The 15,921-nt window shown below is 57.6% G+C and overlaps 3 protein-coding genes across 3 annotated transcripts; 1 reads left to right on the forward strand and 2 right to left on the reverse strand.

Moving 5' to 3' along the window:
• Positions 1-540: 540 nt before the first annotated feature.
• MMP15 (matrix metallopeptidase 15) lies at positions 541-3,772 on the reverse strand. The gene is made up of 9 exons (XM_039721238.1): positions 3,588-3,772; positions 3,244-3,366; positions 2,827-3,134; positions 2,431-2,592; positions 2,086-2,309; positions 1,846-1,984; positions 1,452-1,602; positions 1,222-1,337; positions 541-977 (listed from the first exon to the last, which is right to left on the reverse strand). Exons 1-9 carry the CDS (start codon positions 3,689-3,691, stop codon positions 541-543), a joined length of 1,764 nt encoding a protein of 587 aa, XP_039577172.1. The 5' UTR covers positions 3,692-3,772.
• Positions 3,773-5,628: 1,856 nt separating this feature from the next.
• Positions 5,629-9,793, reverse strand: USB1 (U6 snRNA biogenesis phosphodiesterase 1). Its single transcript, XM_039721106.1, has 7 exons — positions 9,610-9,793; positions 9,369-9,520; positions 9,068-9,251; positions 8,518-8,571; positions 7,408-7,513; positions 6,681-6,764; positions 5,629-6,379 (listed from the first exon to the last, which is right to left on the reverse strand). The coding sequence occupies exons 1-7, from the start codon at positions 9,711-9,713 to the stop codon at positions 6,275-6,277; spliced, it is 789 nt and encodes a 262-aa protein (XP_039577040.1). The 5' UTR covers positions 9,714-9,793; the 3' UTR covers positions 5,629-6,274.
• A 10-nt stretch (positions 9,794-9,803) lies between these two features.
• On the forward strand, positions 9,804-15,666 carry ZNF319 (zinc finger protein 319). Its single transcript, XM_039721105.1, has 2 exons — positions 9,804-10,024; positions 11,459-15,666. The coding sequence occupies exon 2, from the start codon at positions 11,830-11,832 to the stop codon at positions 13,489-13,491; it is 1,662 nt and encodes a 553-aa protein (XP_039577039.1). The 5' UTR covers positions 9,804-10,024; positions 11,459-11,829; the 3' UTR covers positions 13,492-15,666.
• The last annotated feature ends 255 nt before the right edge of the window (positions 15,667-15,921 follow it).

The raw sequence follows: 15,921 nt of genomic DNA on the forward strand, positions 1-15,921 counted from the left end.
GAGCTGAGCCCCAGCAGGGTTGCAGAGGTGGCATCTCCCAACTCACGCTGTCTTTAGGCACCACATCCCTGTATCCCCGTGGTTCAACAGGAAACACAGCCATGAGCTCAGCCCTCCCTTCCCCACCACTGCAGGTGCCAGAGGCTGAGACCTGCCAGCCCGCAGCACTGCTGAGCAGCCCCCAGCCCACTCGCCACCCGAGCTGCAGCAGGCTCACACAGGAGGAAGGGACCCTGCAGGGACCCATGGCGGATGCAGGCACATGACGGGTGGCAGCCTGGGTCACGGCTAGGGGGACGCACAGGCACTGGGGAGCAGGCAGGGCCTGGATGCCCTCCAGCCCCCCCACAACCATCCCCGGTCCCAGCCCGGCTGCTCTGGAGGGGCTGGGGGGGTTGGGCATCCCCCCTTTTCTGAGGCTGGAGCCATCAAGCAACAATGGGGTAGGGGGGCCGAGGCCGTGGTGAGGGTCAGGGGGAGGGGGTGTCAGGTCCATCTTAGCACCATGGTGGTGGGGGCGGTTGGGGGAGGGAGCCAAGGTCAGACCCACTCCTGCAAGGAGCGCTTGCAGTACAAGAGCATTCGGGGTGCCCCCTTCCTCTGCATCTGGACGATGACGTAGATGAGGCCCAGGATGCAGAGCAGCAGCACCAGCAGCACCAGCACCATGACCACGCTCATGGTGCGTGTGTACTCATCGATCTGCACCACCACGTCCACGTCCCTGCCTGGCTGGCCATCTCCCTCGTTGTAATCCTCATCTTCCTCCTCCTCCTCCTCACCTTCAGTCCCCCCATCTCCATCAGGGTTGAAGGGGGGTCGGTCCACATCGGGCCAGCGGGGATTGGGGTCTGGGACCAGCTCCGTGTGACAGCCCATGAAGTCCCGTAGGATGGATTTGGGATAGCCTGGCTCTGTCTTGAGACGCTCATTGTCGAATTTCCAGTACTTTGTGCCTCTGTAGAAGTAGGTGGAGGCTGGGGGAGAGAAGATGGACACAAGGGGTAAGTGGGTGGGCACAGGACACTGCAGAACCTGGGCAGCCCTGCAGAGACTGCAGGTTTTGCTCCATGACTGGTGAAACCCTTCAGAAAGGGATTCACTGCTGACTCCTACACACTCTCCCCAGGTCCATCCCATGTGGCCAGGCTATCAGAGGGATAATCTCATCTCCAAGACCCCCACCACCACCACCACCCACCCCTCTCCTCCTCTACTTACATGCATCTGGGCTGAGGAAGGCTCCCTTGGGCGAGGGAGGGATGCCCACCCAGACAGAGATGGGCTTTGGGTACCCAGGGTCCACCGAGCGCGTGTCCTCGTTAAAGCGCCAGTATCTGGGGAGGGAGGTGGGGAATAAGTGACGAGCACAGGGGTCCCCACTGCCCAACATTCTCCCCCTGACAGGGGCCAGGAGGCAGCAGAGCAGGGAGAACCCCACAGACACTCACCTGTCCCCACGGAAGAAGAAGGTGTGTCCTGTGGGTTCCCACCAGACGGCCGTGTCAATGCTGTCGTAGGGGATGCCCTGCCCATAGGTGACCAGGGGCTGTGGGTACCCGGGCTCCAGGTTGGCTTCTCTGAAGAGCCAGTACCGGTCACCTAGAGGGGAAAGAGTTGGAGAAGGGGAATGAGAAGATCCTGCCCAGCTGCTGTGGCAGGTGCACAAATGGATAGGGATAGGGGTAGATGCCTGTGGCCACCCCGACCCCTAGGGATCACACAGCAGCTGTGGCTGGGGAGCTGGGTCAGGATGAGATGAAGCCAACCAGCTCTCAACAGCTTTGTGGGGCACACTGGGGTCTCGCTTCCACCTCAGCCCTGCCATCCAGCTTCCCTGCTCACCTTTAAAGAAGACAAACTTCCCGTCATGCCTCTCATAGGCAGCATCAATGTCCCCAGGGAGGCCCCGCCAGAAGTGGCCGATGGGCATGGGGTAGTTGTCCAGCACCCGGTTGTGCCGGACCCTCCAGAACCACCGGCCCTGGAAAGAAACAGCGTGTTGGCAGAGGATGGGGAGGACACAGGGACACAATCAGACCCACTACATCCCCAGGGAAGGGGCAGGAGGGTCAGGGCAGCTACCTTGAAGACAAACATCTCCCCGCGCAGCACCGCCACCGTGTCGAAGTCCCCATCGCAGATGTCAGGGCCATACTGGTCAGGTCGGTCGGGGCTGCCAGGTTTCGGTGGTCGCTCTGGTTTCCCCGGAGGGGGAGGTTTAGGGGGTCTCTGGTCTGGCCTGCCAGGTCTCCGGGGTGTCACGGTGGGCAAAGGCTTGGTGGGCTGAGGGTGCCCATCTGCGGTACCTGGATCAGCCAGGTGAGAGAAGGCATGTGGTGATGCAGACCAGCAGCACCTGTACCTCAGTTTCCCCACACATGTACCCAGAATCCCACCTCTGGGATGATCCCACAAGCAGCCCCTCACCGTAGAGCTGCTGGATGCCCTTGAGGTCATCCTCAGGCAGCTGGAAGTTCTCCGTGTCCATCCACTGGTAGAAGGGTGCCATGATAGCACTGGGGTTGCTGGAATGCTCCAAGCCCAGCGAGTGCCCCAGCTCATGCACGGCCACCAGAAAAAGGTTGTTCCCTGCATGGAGAGGCAGCATAAGAAAGAGGGGGTGGAGAACATGACACATGAGGCAAATCCCTGGACCCAGCACCCTGCAACAGGGGTGCTCCAGTGGGGTCAGCCTGCATCACCCGTGGTGGACCTGCTCTCCCTGCCACTCCTGCCCACACCAGCACAACTCCCCTCCACCCCTTCTCCAGCCCAGGCGGCCACCTCTGGTCACCTTTGCCACCTCCTTGGCCCCCAGCTCACCAGACACATCCGCATTCTCCAGCGTCCAGGGCTCATCCAAGTCGAAATGCGTGTCCCCCCCCATGCCGGGGCCAGGAAAATAGGCATGAGCCAAAAATCCCCCAAGGCCATCAAAGGGAGAGCTGTCTCCATGGAATCCAGAGGCAAAGAGCACCATGATGTCAGCCTCCTTCTTCCTCTTCTGCCGGATGTCCTCGTAGGCCACCTCCCGGAAAACCAGCGGCGTGGCTTGCTCCCACACCCGGAAAGCTCGTCGGACAGCCTCGTGGGAGTGGTACCGACCCAGCTTCTCCGTGTAGTTTTGGATGCTGGGGATACAGAATTCACTAGGGAAGGCCTGGAACAGCACTCGTTCCCTGAAGGGATCCATGGCTCTCCATGGGCTGGGGGGAGGGAATCCCTGGCAGTGCTGGGTACCTGAAGGTGAGGTGGCTCTGGCTCCAGCGCCGCCCTGTCAGCGCGTACCGCTTCCGACGCATGTTGGACTTCATCCGTGCTCCAAACTGATCCGGGACCCCACAGCGGGGACGTTTCATCCACCTGCCAGGAGGACACCAGGCCAGGGCTCAGCCCAGCACAGCCAATGTCCCCGAGGGGTTACAGCACCCACAGACAGCAGGGACGCTATCCTGGCTGCAGAGGTGCAGCCCCCAAGGGGGACAGCACCCACTTTTCCAGGTGCCAGCAGAGCCCTAGGGCTGTCAGAGAAAACCACAGAACCCGAGAGCAGAGCAGAGCAAGGGAACAATGGAGAAACTCACGCCTTGGTCTCCTCGTCCAGGACGCCGGTGACGGTGATGCCATAGAACTTCTGCATCTCCGCGAGCGCGGCGGAGAAGGTCTGAGCCGAGCGCATGGTGGACATCCGGCGGCTGGGCTGCGGCAGGTACCCGTAGAGCCGCAGCCATGCCTGGCCGCGAGAGCCGCGTCAGCCCGGCACGGCAGGACACACGGCTCCCCGACACCCTCTGCATCCCTCCCCTGCCCGACTGCACCCCGCTGTCCCGGCACAGGGGTGGTCGGTGCCAGCTGCCAGTGGCAAATGCCACCCCGAGCAGGCAGCGGGGCACAGGGTGCCTGCCCTGCAAGGTGGGGGAGCTGGGGGCTGCTGCCGGATGGCCTGGCTCCAGGGAGCAGGCAGCTGGCAGGGGGCCAGGCTGCCTGCGGGCTGCCTGGCCCTGTCCTCCTCCTCCGGAGGCGTCCCCTGGGAGCTGCTCAGGGATGGGAAGCCTGGGACCCCCACCCCGGCCCGCACCCACAAAGGGGCTTCTGTCCTGCGGGGCTGCAGCCCCAGGGCAGGGGGCAGGAGGGTGCTGGGGCGCGCCAGGGCTCTTCCTTCCTGCCCCAGCCTCCGCCTCCTCTTGTCTGCTTTAATTGCATTTTATTTTTATCTTTATTATTACTCTTTTGTAACTTTCCCCCCCTCCCTTCGTCTTCATTTATATTTTCCAAATTAGGGGGGTTTTCCTTTTAATCTTTAAAGCTTTTTTTTCTAAATTCCTTCCAATTATTTTTCCTTTTCCAAGTCTTATTGCTCTTCCAAGTCTTTTTCCTTTTCCAAGTCTTTTTCTCCAGGTTCTCCCATCCTTTTCCTATCCCAGCTCTTTTCCTATCACTTTTTTTTTTTTTTTTTTCAATCCTTTTCCTATCCCAGCACTTTTCCTATCGCTTTTTCTTTTTTTTTTTTCCCAAGAATGCCTTAACATTTTGCTAAAAACATTAAATCCATCACATTCCTCTACCCCCACACCCGCTCCCCCGGCAGGGTGGTGGAGCAGACCCTTTATCAAAAGCCCTTTCACCCCCTCCCCCGCCGGGCACAAAGCGCTTCCTCCCCACACCCCGCCACCCGCGGGCCCTCATGGCCCGGGGCCGAGCCGCCGCGGGGGGCTGCGCGCGGTGCATGGGAGGCGCTGCCAGGCGCGGCCCGTCGCCTCCCGGCCCGCCTTTTGTGCGTGAGGTCAGGACGGCGGCGCGCGGCACATGGGCGCCAGCCGCTCCGCTCCCCGCCCCGATGTCCCCGCACCCGGCCCCGCCGGCAGCCCCCGCATCCCCGCCTTTGCCCCCACCGCCACCGTGCCCTGTCCCGGGGTCTCTGACACCCGGTGTTACACAACCGAGTGCAGTGCCAGGCCCGGCTGGGGCCGGTGGTTGAGCATTAACCTCGGAGAAACCGGTTTCGCTCAAGTCCCCAGGGGCTAAATATATCTCTTTGTTTGTTTTTCTTTCCCCCAAAAGAAACTTATCTCGCAGGTCCCCATCACGGAAACTAACTGGCTAAAGACTTAACAGATTTTTTTTGTTAAGGACTTCAAAAGGCTGCTGGCAGCAGCAACTGGCTGCCATGCTCCCAGGGACACAAATCCCGACTGTGTGGAGATGCTCCCACAGACAAAGCTCCCCTCTATGCCAGGACAGGCAGCACGGAGCTCACAGGAGCTTACAGAGCACTCACAACACGTGAAGCCTGCATGTCTAAAAGGAAACAGCTGAAATACACCACAGACACAGTTTTATGACACAAGGAAACAGATTTTTACTGCTCAGAAGTCCTGGAGAGACATGGAATAAAAGATTCAGGGCATCACATCAGCATCCTGTTCCAACTACCTGAGAAGTTGCAGCTAACCAGCCACAGGGACAAAAGGATTAAAAAGGAGTTTCTCCCAAGGGACAGTGTCCAGCCTGCAATCCCCTGGATCATCATCCACCTGGGCTGCTGATCACACAGGGAAAAGGTGTAGAGCCTGGGCAGGAGCCGCCACCCCTTGACTCACCTGTGGGCACTGCCCTCCCAGCTCAGGCAAACACTGACACTGTCCATTCCAGGGCTCACCCACACCTGGCAGCAAGCTCTTGTCCTTTGGCAAAAGGATCAGACACTCAAATGTCTCTACAGAGGCAGCAGCAGCGTGAGAGGGACACAACATGACTCAGGAGCTTGTCTGAGCTGGCTTACAGTAGGAAAACACTCAGGGAAGAGGATCCAGCTCCATGTCCTTCCCTCTTGCTACTCAAAACATGCCCAGAGCCTCCCAACAATCTGGCAGTGCTACTTCCCACTGTGTGAGACACTCTCCCTTTAGTAGCAGCTTCCCACGCTACCTTCTTCCTCCTTCCCATAAGGCATCTATGGCTTTTGAAGATTTTTTTTCTTTTTTTAAAAAAATCAGCGAAATTAGCGACCGTGGGATCTCTGGAACCGCCAGTGCTGACTGCAGCACATCCAGCAGCGAGGATGAAATCTGCTACAAGCACACTTTTCTTCAGCCAGCAGCTCGAACTGGAAGTGGCCTGATTGAGGCCACAAGCACCGCAGAGACACTGAGCAGGCAAGAAGAGCGCAGAGGTGCGTGACAGCCCACGCCACGCAGAGCTGTGCCAGACAACGGTCCTTGCTCCACTGTCAGGCTCTTCCAGGCTCCAGAAGGCACAGCCCCACCCGCCCCTACCTCAGGGGGAAGGAGAAGTACTTGTTCCCCGACTTGCAGCGGATTTGCTCCCATTGGATACGCAGCAGGAACGCTGACTCCTCAAACCCATCCACAATGTCCTGGAAAACAGAGGCAGGAGTCAGTACCAGGAGAGTGGATCTGCCAGAGGATGGAGTTGGCAGCTCCCTCTCTGAAGCAAGTCACAGACGAAGCCATTTGCAGCTGGCAGCCTCTGACTTCCCTCAGGAGGGCGATTTAACTCGCGTTCCCTCCAAAAGCTTCTCATCTTCAGCCCACAGAAGTTTGTGCTGCTCGGTGAAGAGACTGTCCCACTCTCCACCCCTGGCAGGGAGATGTGGCTGGACTGCAGCTCTGCCCTCCCCCTGCTCTCCACACCAGCCCGTGTGTGTGGGGACACACCTGGAGCTCCCGCAGACACTGCCCTTCCAGCCTGCCAGACAGGTCCCCGACGCACCAGGCCAAGCTGATGTGGAACGACGGGTCCTGAGGGCAAAACAGGGATAAGGATGTGAGGGCTAAAGGAGGCTTTGGTCAGTGCAAGATCTGGCATGATGCTGCTGCCCTGCCTGGGATCACAGAGGCTGGAGGATCCCAAAGCTGGGAGTCCCTTCTGCCAACTCAACAGCTGCATATGGACAGTGCTGGAGGCAAGAGGAGTCCTGGCTTCCCATCCCAGCCCCTCTGGACACCAGTGGGCAAGGCAGCCTGGTTCCCAGCCTCCCTGTGCTCAACTCTGCAGCTCTGTGCTCAACTTCTCCCCACTGTCCTGGAAGAATGTCTCAGAACTCATCCCAGAGCAGGTACATGGGTCAATTCTGAATAACCCACATGAGCTCCCTGCTTGGCTCTAGAGACAAACTGGGGTCTGGCCCTTCAAAATCCCAAACCTGTTCCCAAAGCTAGTACTGAGCAAAAAGGCTGGAGTAATGCCCAAGAAAGCTGCCCCAAGGCAAAGACACAAGGGTTGTCCTCAGTCCCACAGTGCCCATTCTATCCTAGGACAATTCTGTTTCCATGCACAGCAGGGCAGCCACTGCAACTGGCTCCTGTTTATTTGAGTGAACATCTCACAGGGAACCAGCTGACATGTCCAGACTGGCAGGGGAGCAAGCAGGAAACGCCTCACCTTGTAGAATGTGGGAAGGTCAAATTCCTCCAGAACGCCATCCACCTCTGAGACCAGCTCCAGCAGCTGGAAATGCCCAGCAGAGACCTCCAAGCCAATAAAGGTCCTAAAGAAAGGCAAGGGGAGACAGCAAGCACCCTTTCATACTGCAGAAAGCACAGCCCTGAGAATACTTCATTCCTACTGGGAAAGTTCCCTGCTCCCTAACACAAGGAAATCTGAGGAATGCCAGGTTTAAGCAGCCAGGGATGCTGACTGTATTCTGAAGAAAAAAAGATGTGGTAGCAGGGAGAAGCAGGACTGGATGATAAACCACGTATCTAGATTTACTAGATTAGCCTAGTACCTTTTGGGACATGAATATCAGTTTTCTAGACAAAGGATGCACTGGATGGGAATTTCAGCAGAGTGCTGTGCCCATGCAGGAGCTGCATGAAAAAAGTGGAAGTTGTTGGTGAGGGTTTACAGTGTGAGAGGAAGCTGGGAATGGGAAGTACCAAGCTGGAGGGATGTGACAAAGAAATCAGCACCTCCTCCAGGACTGTTGGGATGACACTTTCTAGAGTCATTCAGAGTCAATCATTTCTTCCTTTCCAAGAGGAAGCAGACAATTCAACCATCACCCAGGTTCCATATCCACTTTTTCCTACCCATGACTACACTGGGCTGCCTTTCCCACCAGATTCAGCAACTTTCTGCAATTTTAATCACCTTTGCTTTGACATTAAAAAAAAACTTAATTGCATTCCATTGGAATCAGGCTTCTGAGCTGATGCCCAGGAGCATTAGCACCATCTCAGCTATTTCTCTGCAGCTCTTGGAAGACCTGCACTACAATTTCACGACTGGCACTGCTGCCAAAAGAGGTGGTCCCACTCTGCTCTCCCCAGGCTGTGAGACCAAAAGCTTGCAGAGAATCACTGCCAAAGCTAAAAATTTGTACAGATGGCCGGGGAAAGGTGTGAAATGTCTGGAGATGATCTGGAGGTGATCACATACTGTGTTGTCACACAGCCCAACCATGGGAGAGGCAGGGTGACACTTCCCATCCACCCAGCACCTTGCTCAGACTTCTCCTGGGGCAGGCAGGCTGCTCCACTCTGCACTCACCTGGTTTTGTTCTGGTTGGTGTAAACCTTCACTTGGTCAGCCACGCAGAAGAACCTGAAATAAGAAAGATCCTATTTCAGCTGCAGGGAAAAAAAATAAAAAAGGAGAAGATGAGGAAGGGCCAGGATTGTTACCAAGCCATGGAAAGATACAGGCAAATATATGCTGCAATCAGACCAAACTGGTGCAATCAGAACATTTTGGGGTCCAAATTAATTAATTCCCCTCCCGTTTCCAGCCCTCCAAAGCCGGGATAGTGACAGAAGCCCTGAAGCAGCTGATGCTCAGCCAGGGCCTGAGCCAGATGTAAGCAACAAAACCATCCATGGTTTAGAGATGGCACAGCTCTAGCCTGATCCTGGAAAGCCAAAACCAGGCGACAGATCCTGAGGCGCCAGATCCTGAGGCACTGAGGAAAAATCCCCAGGGCTTTAATGTTCCCAGCACCAGCTGCCAGGCACACCTTAGGGCGTGGATGCTGGCAAAGCACGGATGCCGAGGGCAGAGCAGGGGTGTGAGGAGCGCTCTCCCGGGGCTCTGCCAAACCCACCTGTGGAAGGCGGCCAGGCGCTCCCTGAGCGAGCGGACGAAGGGCTCGATCCAGTGGTAGCGCAGCACCACGCACTGCGAGAGGCTCAGGTGGAACTCCTCCATGGCAGCCAACGACGGCACGTAGGCGCGGGCGCGGGACACCAGCAGCTCCAGCAGCTCCAGGAACTCCTCCTGGGCAACGTCTGCGGGGCAGCGCCGTCAGAGGAGCCGGGACCGGCGGGACGCGGGGAGCAGCGGCTGAGTTCCGTCCCGCCGTCCTCCCGGTCCCGTCGCGGTCCCGGTCCCATCCCGGTACCTACAGGGCAGGTAGACGTGCGTGGCCCAGTTGCCCCGCTCGTGGGGGAAGCCGCGCACGCGGCCGCCGTGCCGGGAGCTGTCATCGCTCACGGCCTCCTCCGGGTCCGGGTCTCCCGGCAGCCCGGCGGGCACGGGCAGGCGGGGGCGGCCGGCGCTGCGGGACCGGAGCGGGGTGAGAATGATGAAGAGGAGGCGGAAGGCCGCGCGCCCAAGCCGCCTCCCGCGCGCTCCCGCCGCACCCACCTGGTACCGGGGGACCCCTGCGCGCCGCCGCCCCGGCTCCCCGCTTCCTGCTCCGGCTCCTGCTCCTCCTCGGAGCTGCTGTAGCCCACCAGCGCGGCGCTCATGGCCGCGGCTCCCGCCGCCACGGCCGCTCCCCGCCGCCGGCGGCCGCGCAGTTCCCAGCGCGGCCCGGCAGGGGGCAGCACCCNCCTGCGAGCTCCCCGGCCGCCCCCGCGCCCCGCGGCCCTGAGGCGGCCCGGGCCCGGCGGGAGCAGCCGGGCTATGCCGAGCAGGCCGCCTCGCCAGTTTGAAAGTACCTCTGCGCTCCCGACCGCGCTCCCTAAATGGTTGTCGCTTTCCACCTCCCACGGAGGGATGAGTTAGGCTGGAGCTGGCGCCGACGCGGGTCCCCGCGCAGAGCCCTCGGTAAGCCAAGGTTGGTATCGCTCTCCCTCAGTCTTCCCTCCCCGTTAGGCCGGGGTGCGTCGCCGGTGGGTTCATCCCGCCCCGGTTCGGTGTGTGCGGGGGAAGGTGGCGCCCGGGCTGGGCTGAAGTTTGGTGTCCCGCCGAGCTCGGGTGCGGGTACCGGCACTGCGAGCCCTCGCTTCGCCAAGGTGAGCTCTGTGGGAGAAGGAGAGCATCCTGCGTGCCGGCAGGGCTGCGAGGGAGCCTCTGGGGGCTTTACTGCCCCACACTGTGCTGGAGCACAAAATAATGAAGTGTCCCCACAGCCAGAGGTGGGTCCAGGGCTGTCTGAGTTGTGGGGCTCAACCCAGTCTCAGTTGAGTGCCAGTGGAGGTGGGGATGCTGGGGAGTGGGGTTCTCTTGCTCTTTATTGCATAGTTTTAAACATAAAAAATATTCTTGTGGTATACCAAGGATTTCCTTATCCTGGAGGGAGGTGATTTGACACAGACGTGAGGGTGCTTTTTTTGGGGCTGGGGGCTCAAGGCTCAGGAATGTTGCTGGCTGCTGCTCACCGGGGCTTGCACCTTTTTCTCTCTTGAGGTGTGTTCACACTGTTGCTCACTGGTGGGTCTTATTCTTCTTTAAGTTGGTGCCAGGTTTTATTGGGCATCTCTAGAAAGGCTGGAACTTTTCAGTGAGCACAAGCCTGATGATGCTCTGTAGCAAGGCCAGGCTGCAGCTCTGGCGTAGGTTGGTTGGCTTCAGTGTACTTTTATTACGTGGTTTGGTAGAATGTTCAGCTAAGCCACTGCTTTAACTCTTCTTTTATCTTCACAGCGTGATCCCTGTGGGTTCTGTCTGAGGATAGGATAACACTGAGGGCAAATATTCTCCCGAGCTCCCTGGCTCTTCCAGTCTACAAGCGCTGCCCAGAGAGGGGGAAATGCTTTGCATGCATCCCTTGGGTAATGGGCTCAATATCCAGGCTGCAGGAGGAGCAGAACTGTTTCACAGAGCTGTTTCAGCTGGGGTGGGATCGTGTTAGGATCTGCATTGACATGCGTAACATCTAACCCAGTAGCTTCTGATTGCACGGTGTTTGATGCATAGCCTGTGCAGAGAGACCAATGTTCTGGGCCAGTGCCACAGCAGTGCTGGAGATCTACTGACCCACTCAAGGCTAAGCTGAGCGGGTCCTGGGCAGTTGTGCTGCCTCTTGTGAGAGCACAACACCCAAACGTGTGCCTGGCTGTGTCTGAGCAAAGCTCAGCTCTTTCCAAGCTGAGAACTCCCTGTCCCAGGCTCTTTGCACAGCAGCAAGAGGGGCTCTGGTTCCAGGCTGGCTTCCTGGTAGCTTTGCAGGGATGCAGGAGAGTTTTCAAAGAGAGCCATGGGGGAAGGTTGATAGAGAATTGCCCATGTTTCTTCTAAGACCTGACTTGAGCTGTCTTCTTTCTTGCAGAGAGAGCTGCTCCCTGGGTTGTATCCTGTGCCCTTCACAAGTGTGAGCACATCGCAGCCAGCACGGAGAAGGGCCTCCTGTCGTCTTCAAGGCACTTGCCTCTGCCTCCCGTTCCTTTGTCCAAAAGAAGGAAAAGCCAGACCAAATCAGTCCATAAAGAACGTGTGCTGGTCTAAGGAGGAGGCTCTGGAGTCTCTTCACCTCTTTTCTTCCCAGGATCCTGGCTGTGGGCTGGATTTTCTGGTCTCAGCTTGAGGGGATCATTTACAGGGAATCAGGATCTCAGAAGTTTTTGGTCTTGCTTTTACTTGAACCCTTTCATCCGGGAACCTGAAGCTATCACTGCTGAAATCCCATTTTTTTCCCCAAGCATGTCAGAAAGCTGGCAGCAGCAACAGCAGCAACCACAGCAGCCGCCGCCACAGCAGCAGCACCACGCTGGGGCAGCTGCCCTCCCAGAGCACTCCATCCCTCCCAGCACTGCTGACAACCCCCTGGGCTGTGCCGTGTACGGCATCCTGCTCCAGCCGGACCCCGGACTGCAGCACCACCAGCACGCCCCCATCCAGGCTGGAGAGCCATCCCACAAGTGCGGCGTGTGTGGCCATGACCTCGCCCACCTCTCCAACCCCCATGAGCACCAGTGCTTGCCAAGCCATGACCGCTCTTTCCAGTGTACCCAGTGCCTGAAGATCTTTCACCAGGCCACCGACCTCCTCGAACACCAGTGCATCCAGGTGGAGCAGAAGCCCTTTGTGTGCGGGGTTTGCAAGATGGGTTTCTCCCTCCTGACCTCACTGGCGCAGCACCACAATGTCCACAACGGCAACGCCATGAAGTGCTCTATCTGTGAGAAGACCTACAAGACTTCCGAGGTAGAGCATTCACAGCCTCTGGACCCCTCGGAGAAGCCCTACAGCTGCTCCATCTGTCAGAAAACCTTCAAGCACCTCTCGGAGCTGTCCCGGCACGAGCGCATCCACACGGGTGAGAAGCCGTACAAGTGCACGCTGTGCGACAAGAGCTTCAGCCAGTCCTCCCACCTGGTGCACCACAAACGGACGCACAGCTCGGAGCAGCCCTACAAGTGCACGGTGTGCGAGAAGACCTTCAAGCACCGCTCCTACCTGGTGCGCCACATGTACGCGCACTCGGGGGAGCACCTCTTCAAGTGCAACGTCTGCGAGCTGCACTTCAAGGAATCCTCGGAGCTGCTGCAGCACCCCTGCACGCCCAGCGGGGAGCGGCCCTTCCGCTGCGGGGAGTGCCAGAAGGCCTTCAAGCGTCCCTCGGACCTGCGGCAGCACGAGCGCACGCACAGCGAGGAGCGGCCCTTCAAGTGCGACCTGTGCCAGATGAGCTTCAAGCAGCAGTACGCGCTCATGCGCCACCGCCGCACGCACAAGGCCGAGGAGCGCTTCAAGTGCAACCTCTGCGAGAAGGGCTTCGTGCAGCCCTCGCACCTGGTGTACCACCAGCACGTGCACGGCATAGAGAACCTCTTCAAGTGCAACGTGTGCCAGAAAGGCTTCAACCAGTCCTCGGAACTGCTGCGGCACAAGTGCGTGCAGAACGCCGAGCGGCCCTTCAAGTGCGCGGTATGCAACAAGTCCTACAAGCGGGCCTCGGCTCTGCAGAAGCACCAGCTGGCCCACTGCGCCGAGAAGCCGCTCAAGTGCACGCTCTGCGAGAGACGTTTCTTCTCCTCCTCAGAGTTCGTGCAGCACCGCTGCGACCCGGCCCGCGAGAAGCCCCTCAAGTGCCCCGACTGTGAAAAGCGGTTCAAGTACGCGTCGGACCTGCAGCGCCACCGGCGCGTGCACACGGGCGAGAAGCCCTACAAGTGCTCCTCCTGCGAGAAGGCCTTCAAGCAGCGCGAGCACCTCAACAAGCACCACAGCGTGCACGCCCGGGAGCAGCAGTACAAGTGCATGTGGTGCGGGGAGCGGTTCCTGGACTTGGGCCTGCTGCAGGAGCACAGCGTCCAGCACACGGCCGAGGGTGCCTACCAGGTGGCTGCCTGCTTGCCATGAGCCTCCCGCCCCACGGTGGCTTTCAGCTTGCATGGGACGCTCCCGAGCCTCGGCCTTCCCTTCCCTCTCCTCGGTTGTTGGCAACCTCCAGGGAGTGTGGGGGAAAGGGGGGGTACGGTGTGTGGGCAGGTAAACTTTCCTCTGGCCTCAGACATGCCACCTGTATCGAAGTAGCGACAGACGACGTGGACATCTCAAAGGGGTGGAAAGGAAAGGAGGGAGGTGGAGAGAGGAAACTATGCCTGTAGATGCCTGGTGTTCCCTGGACTGTCGTTTGTGCTGTACCTGCAGTTCCAGTCCTGGGAGCTCAGCTGTCTCTTGCAGGCACCAGCTCTTTGCGTGCAGCCTTTTTCCCCTGCCCTGCCTGGCAGGGTTGGTGGGGAGGATTGGGTGACTCTCCTTCTGGAGAGGGTTTAGGAGCAAGGCAGAGCCAGCCCTCCCTTCTCCCAGGGTGTGCTGCTTGGGGTCTCCCAACTTGGTCCAGGCTCAGTTGAGGGCATTATTTCAGATGGTTAATGTTGATTGACTGCCCCAACCTCCCCTGCTCTCCCTCCTTCTAGAGTGTTGAAAGGGAAAAGCCATGGGGCTTCACAGCTCCAAAAAGCACTTTGGCGTTGCTGCTTTTGCAGTGGCTGGCTGTCACACTCTGCAGGGGTTCTGAGTGAGCCTGCCTGCCCCCTGTCCCTGCCAGCTGCGCAGGGAAGTGCTGTGCTGCCACCAGAAAGCATGGCAAGGAGCACTGGGACAGTCTGCCAGGGAGGAGGTCATGGATTCTCCCCATCTGGAGACATTCAGACCCACCTAGAGATATTTCTGTGTAACCTGCTTTAGGTGCCCCTAACTTAGCAGGGGGGTTGGACTAGATAATCTCCAAAGGTCCTTCAAGCCCTAACAGTTCCATGATTCTGTTACAGCATTCATACCCTGCTCCCAACCAAAAGCCTGCCATTCAAGAGCTGCTTCCCAAGGGACTTAGCCTCCTCCTGCCTTGCCTCCAGCCCCTTGAGCACCCCTTGGCTGACAGTGGTACCTCCAGCAGGGTCAGGCAATGGGCTGTCACAGCTCCAACACTAAGGGGTGAGATGAACACTACAATAACCTACAACTGCAGAGGTGTTGCCATGGCCAGCAGTAACCCACAGCATGTGCCAGGGGCTTGGTGTCTGATTTGCTGGAGGAACCAGAGTGAGCCAGGAGAGTCCTTTATGGCCTGCAGGCTCAGCTCCATGGGGAGGGCAAAGTTAGCAGTGGGTAAAGAGAAGTCTATTTTTTCCCCTCTTGCAGGAGTCCTGTTTTACCCCTTTGCCCTTTCTTTACCTCGTCTGTATTCTTCAGGTTTTGCACACTTCTTGTAAACATCACTTAAAAATAAATCTCCCCTAGGTTGATGCAGCCTCAGGTGTTTTCCTCTGCAGGAATTTGCTGGCTTCTCATGTCCAAGAGATCCATTACGTGTCAGTTAGATGCCTTGGAGATTGAAGATGTGCCTACTAGATGGTTCCCCTGCCTTCCCCCTCCATCTTTGGAGACAATAAGTATCCATCTGTGGAGATGTTCAGTCCCTGTCTGGATGTGGTCCTGGACAACCTGCTGTAGCTGATCCTGTGCAAGCAAGGAGTAGGACCTGATGGTCTTCAGAGGTCCCTGCCAGCCTCAGCTCGTCTGTGCTGTTGGCTGGTGCTCTTGTGAGGTTTTGAGCAGCAGCCAGGGTGTTATCCATGTGCTGCACGGGAGATTGGGACAAGGTTAATGGCTGTTGTCCATGGCAAGTGTAGACATTAACCTTGCAGAGGGTTGGACTGGGCCTGCATCTCATTTGGGGGACACCTGTCTGAAAGGTGGAGAAAGGCTTTAGTTTTCCATTTCCAGCACGGTGAGGGGAACAGGGTGTATTTTCAGGGGCTGGGACAGGGCAGTGACAGGGCAGACCCTGGGGCTGAGTCTTTTTCATGTGCAACTTTAAGGTGATTAAAACAGACTGTGTTCTCTGCTGCCCAAGGAGGAGGGACCCATGGTGGTTATCTTACTTTGTGCTGCCTCAAAGATGTAGAACTTCCTACCAAGTTTTCCATCTGTGTTTCTTTTTCCTCTTTTTTTGTTTTACCTTTTTTTTTAAAGCAGTTTGTTAAAATTCATTAAAATACTGTATAGTTTAACTTGATGTCATACTGAATCTTTAAAAAAAAAGATGTGGTAACTTGAATTTTTAAAGAGCTCTTTAGTTCTAGGTAACTGGTTTTTGCTGTTTAATATGTAGTAAGTTCAGTGTATGCTTTACTGTAGGAGTAAAAGAGAGTCCAAACAAAGGAAGGCTAATCCTGTCTTTACAGAAGGGCTTGGTGGTGTTGGAGGCTCAAATGTGGGACCAGATGAGGACTGTGGCACCCATCTGAACCCATGCTCTGTTGCTGCCTTGGGCTGTGGTTCCTC

This window comes from Passer montanus, unplaced genomic scaffold, assembly GCF_014805655.1.
Source record: "Passer montanus isolate IOZ18808 unplaced genomic scaffold, ASM1480565v1 scaffold45, whole genome shotgun sequence".
NCBI classification, from domain to species: Eukaryota; Metazoa; Chordata; class Aves; order Passeriformes; family Passeridae; genus Passer; species Passer montanus.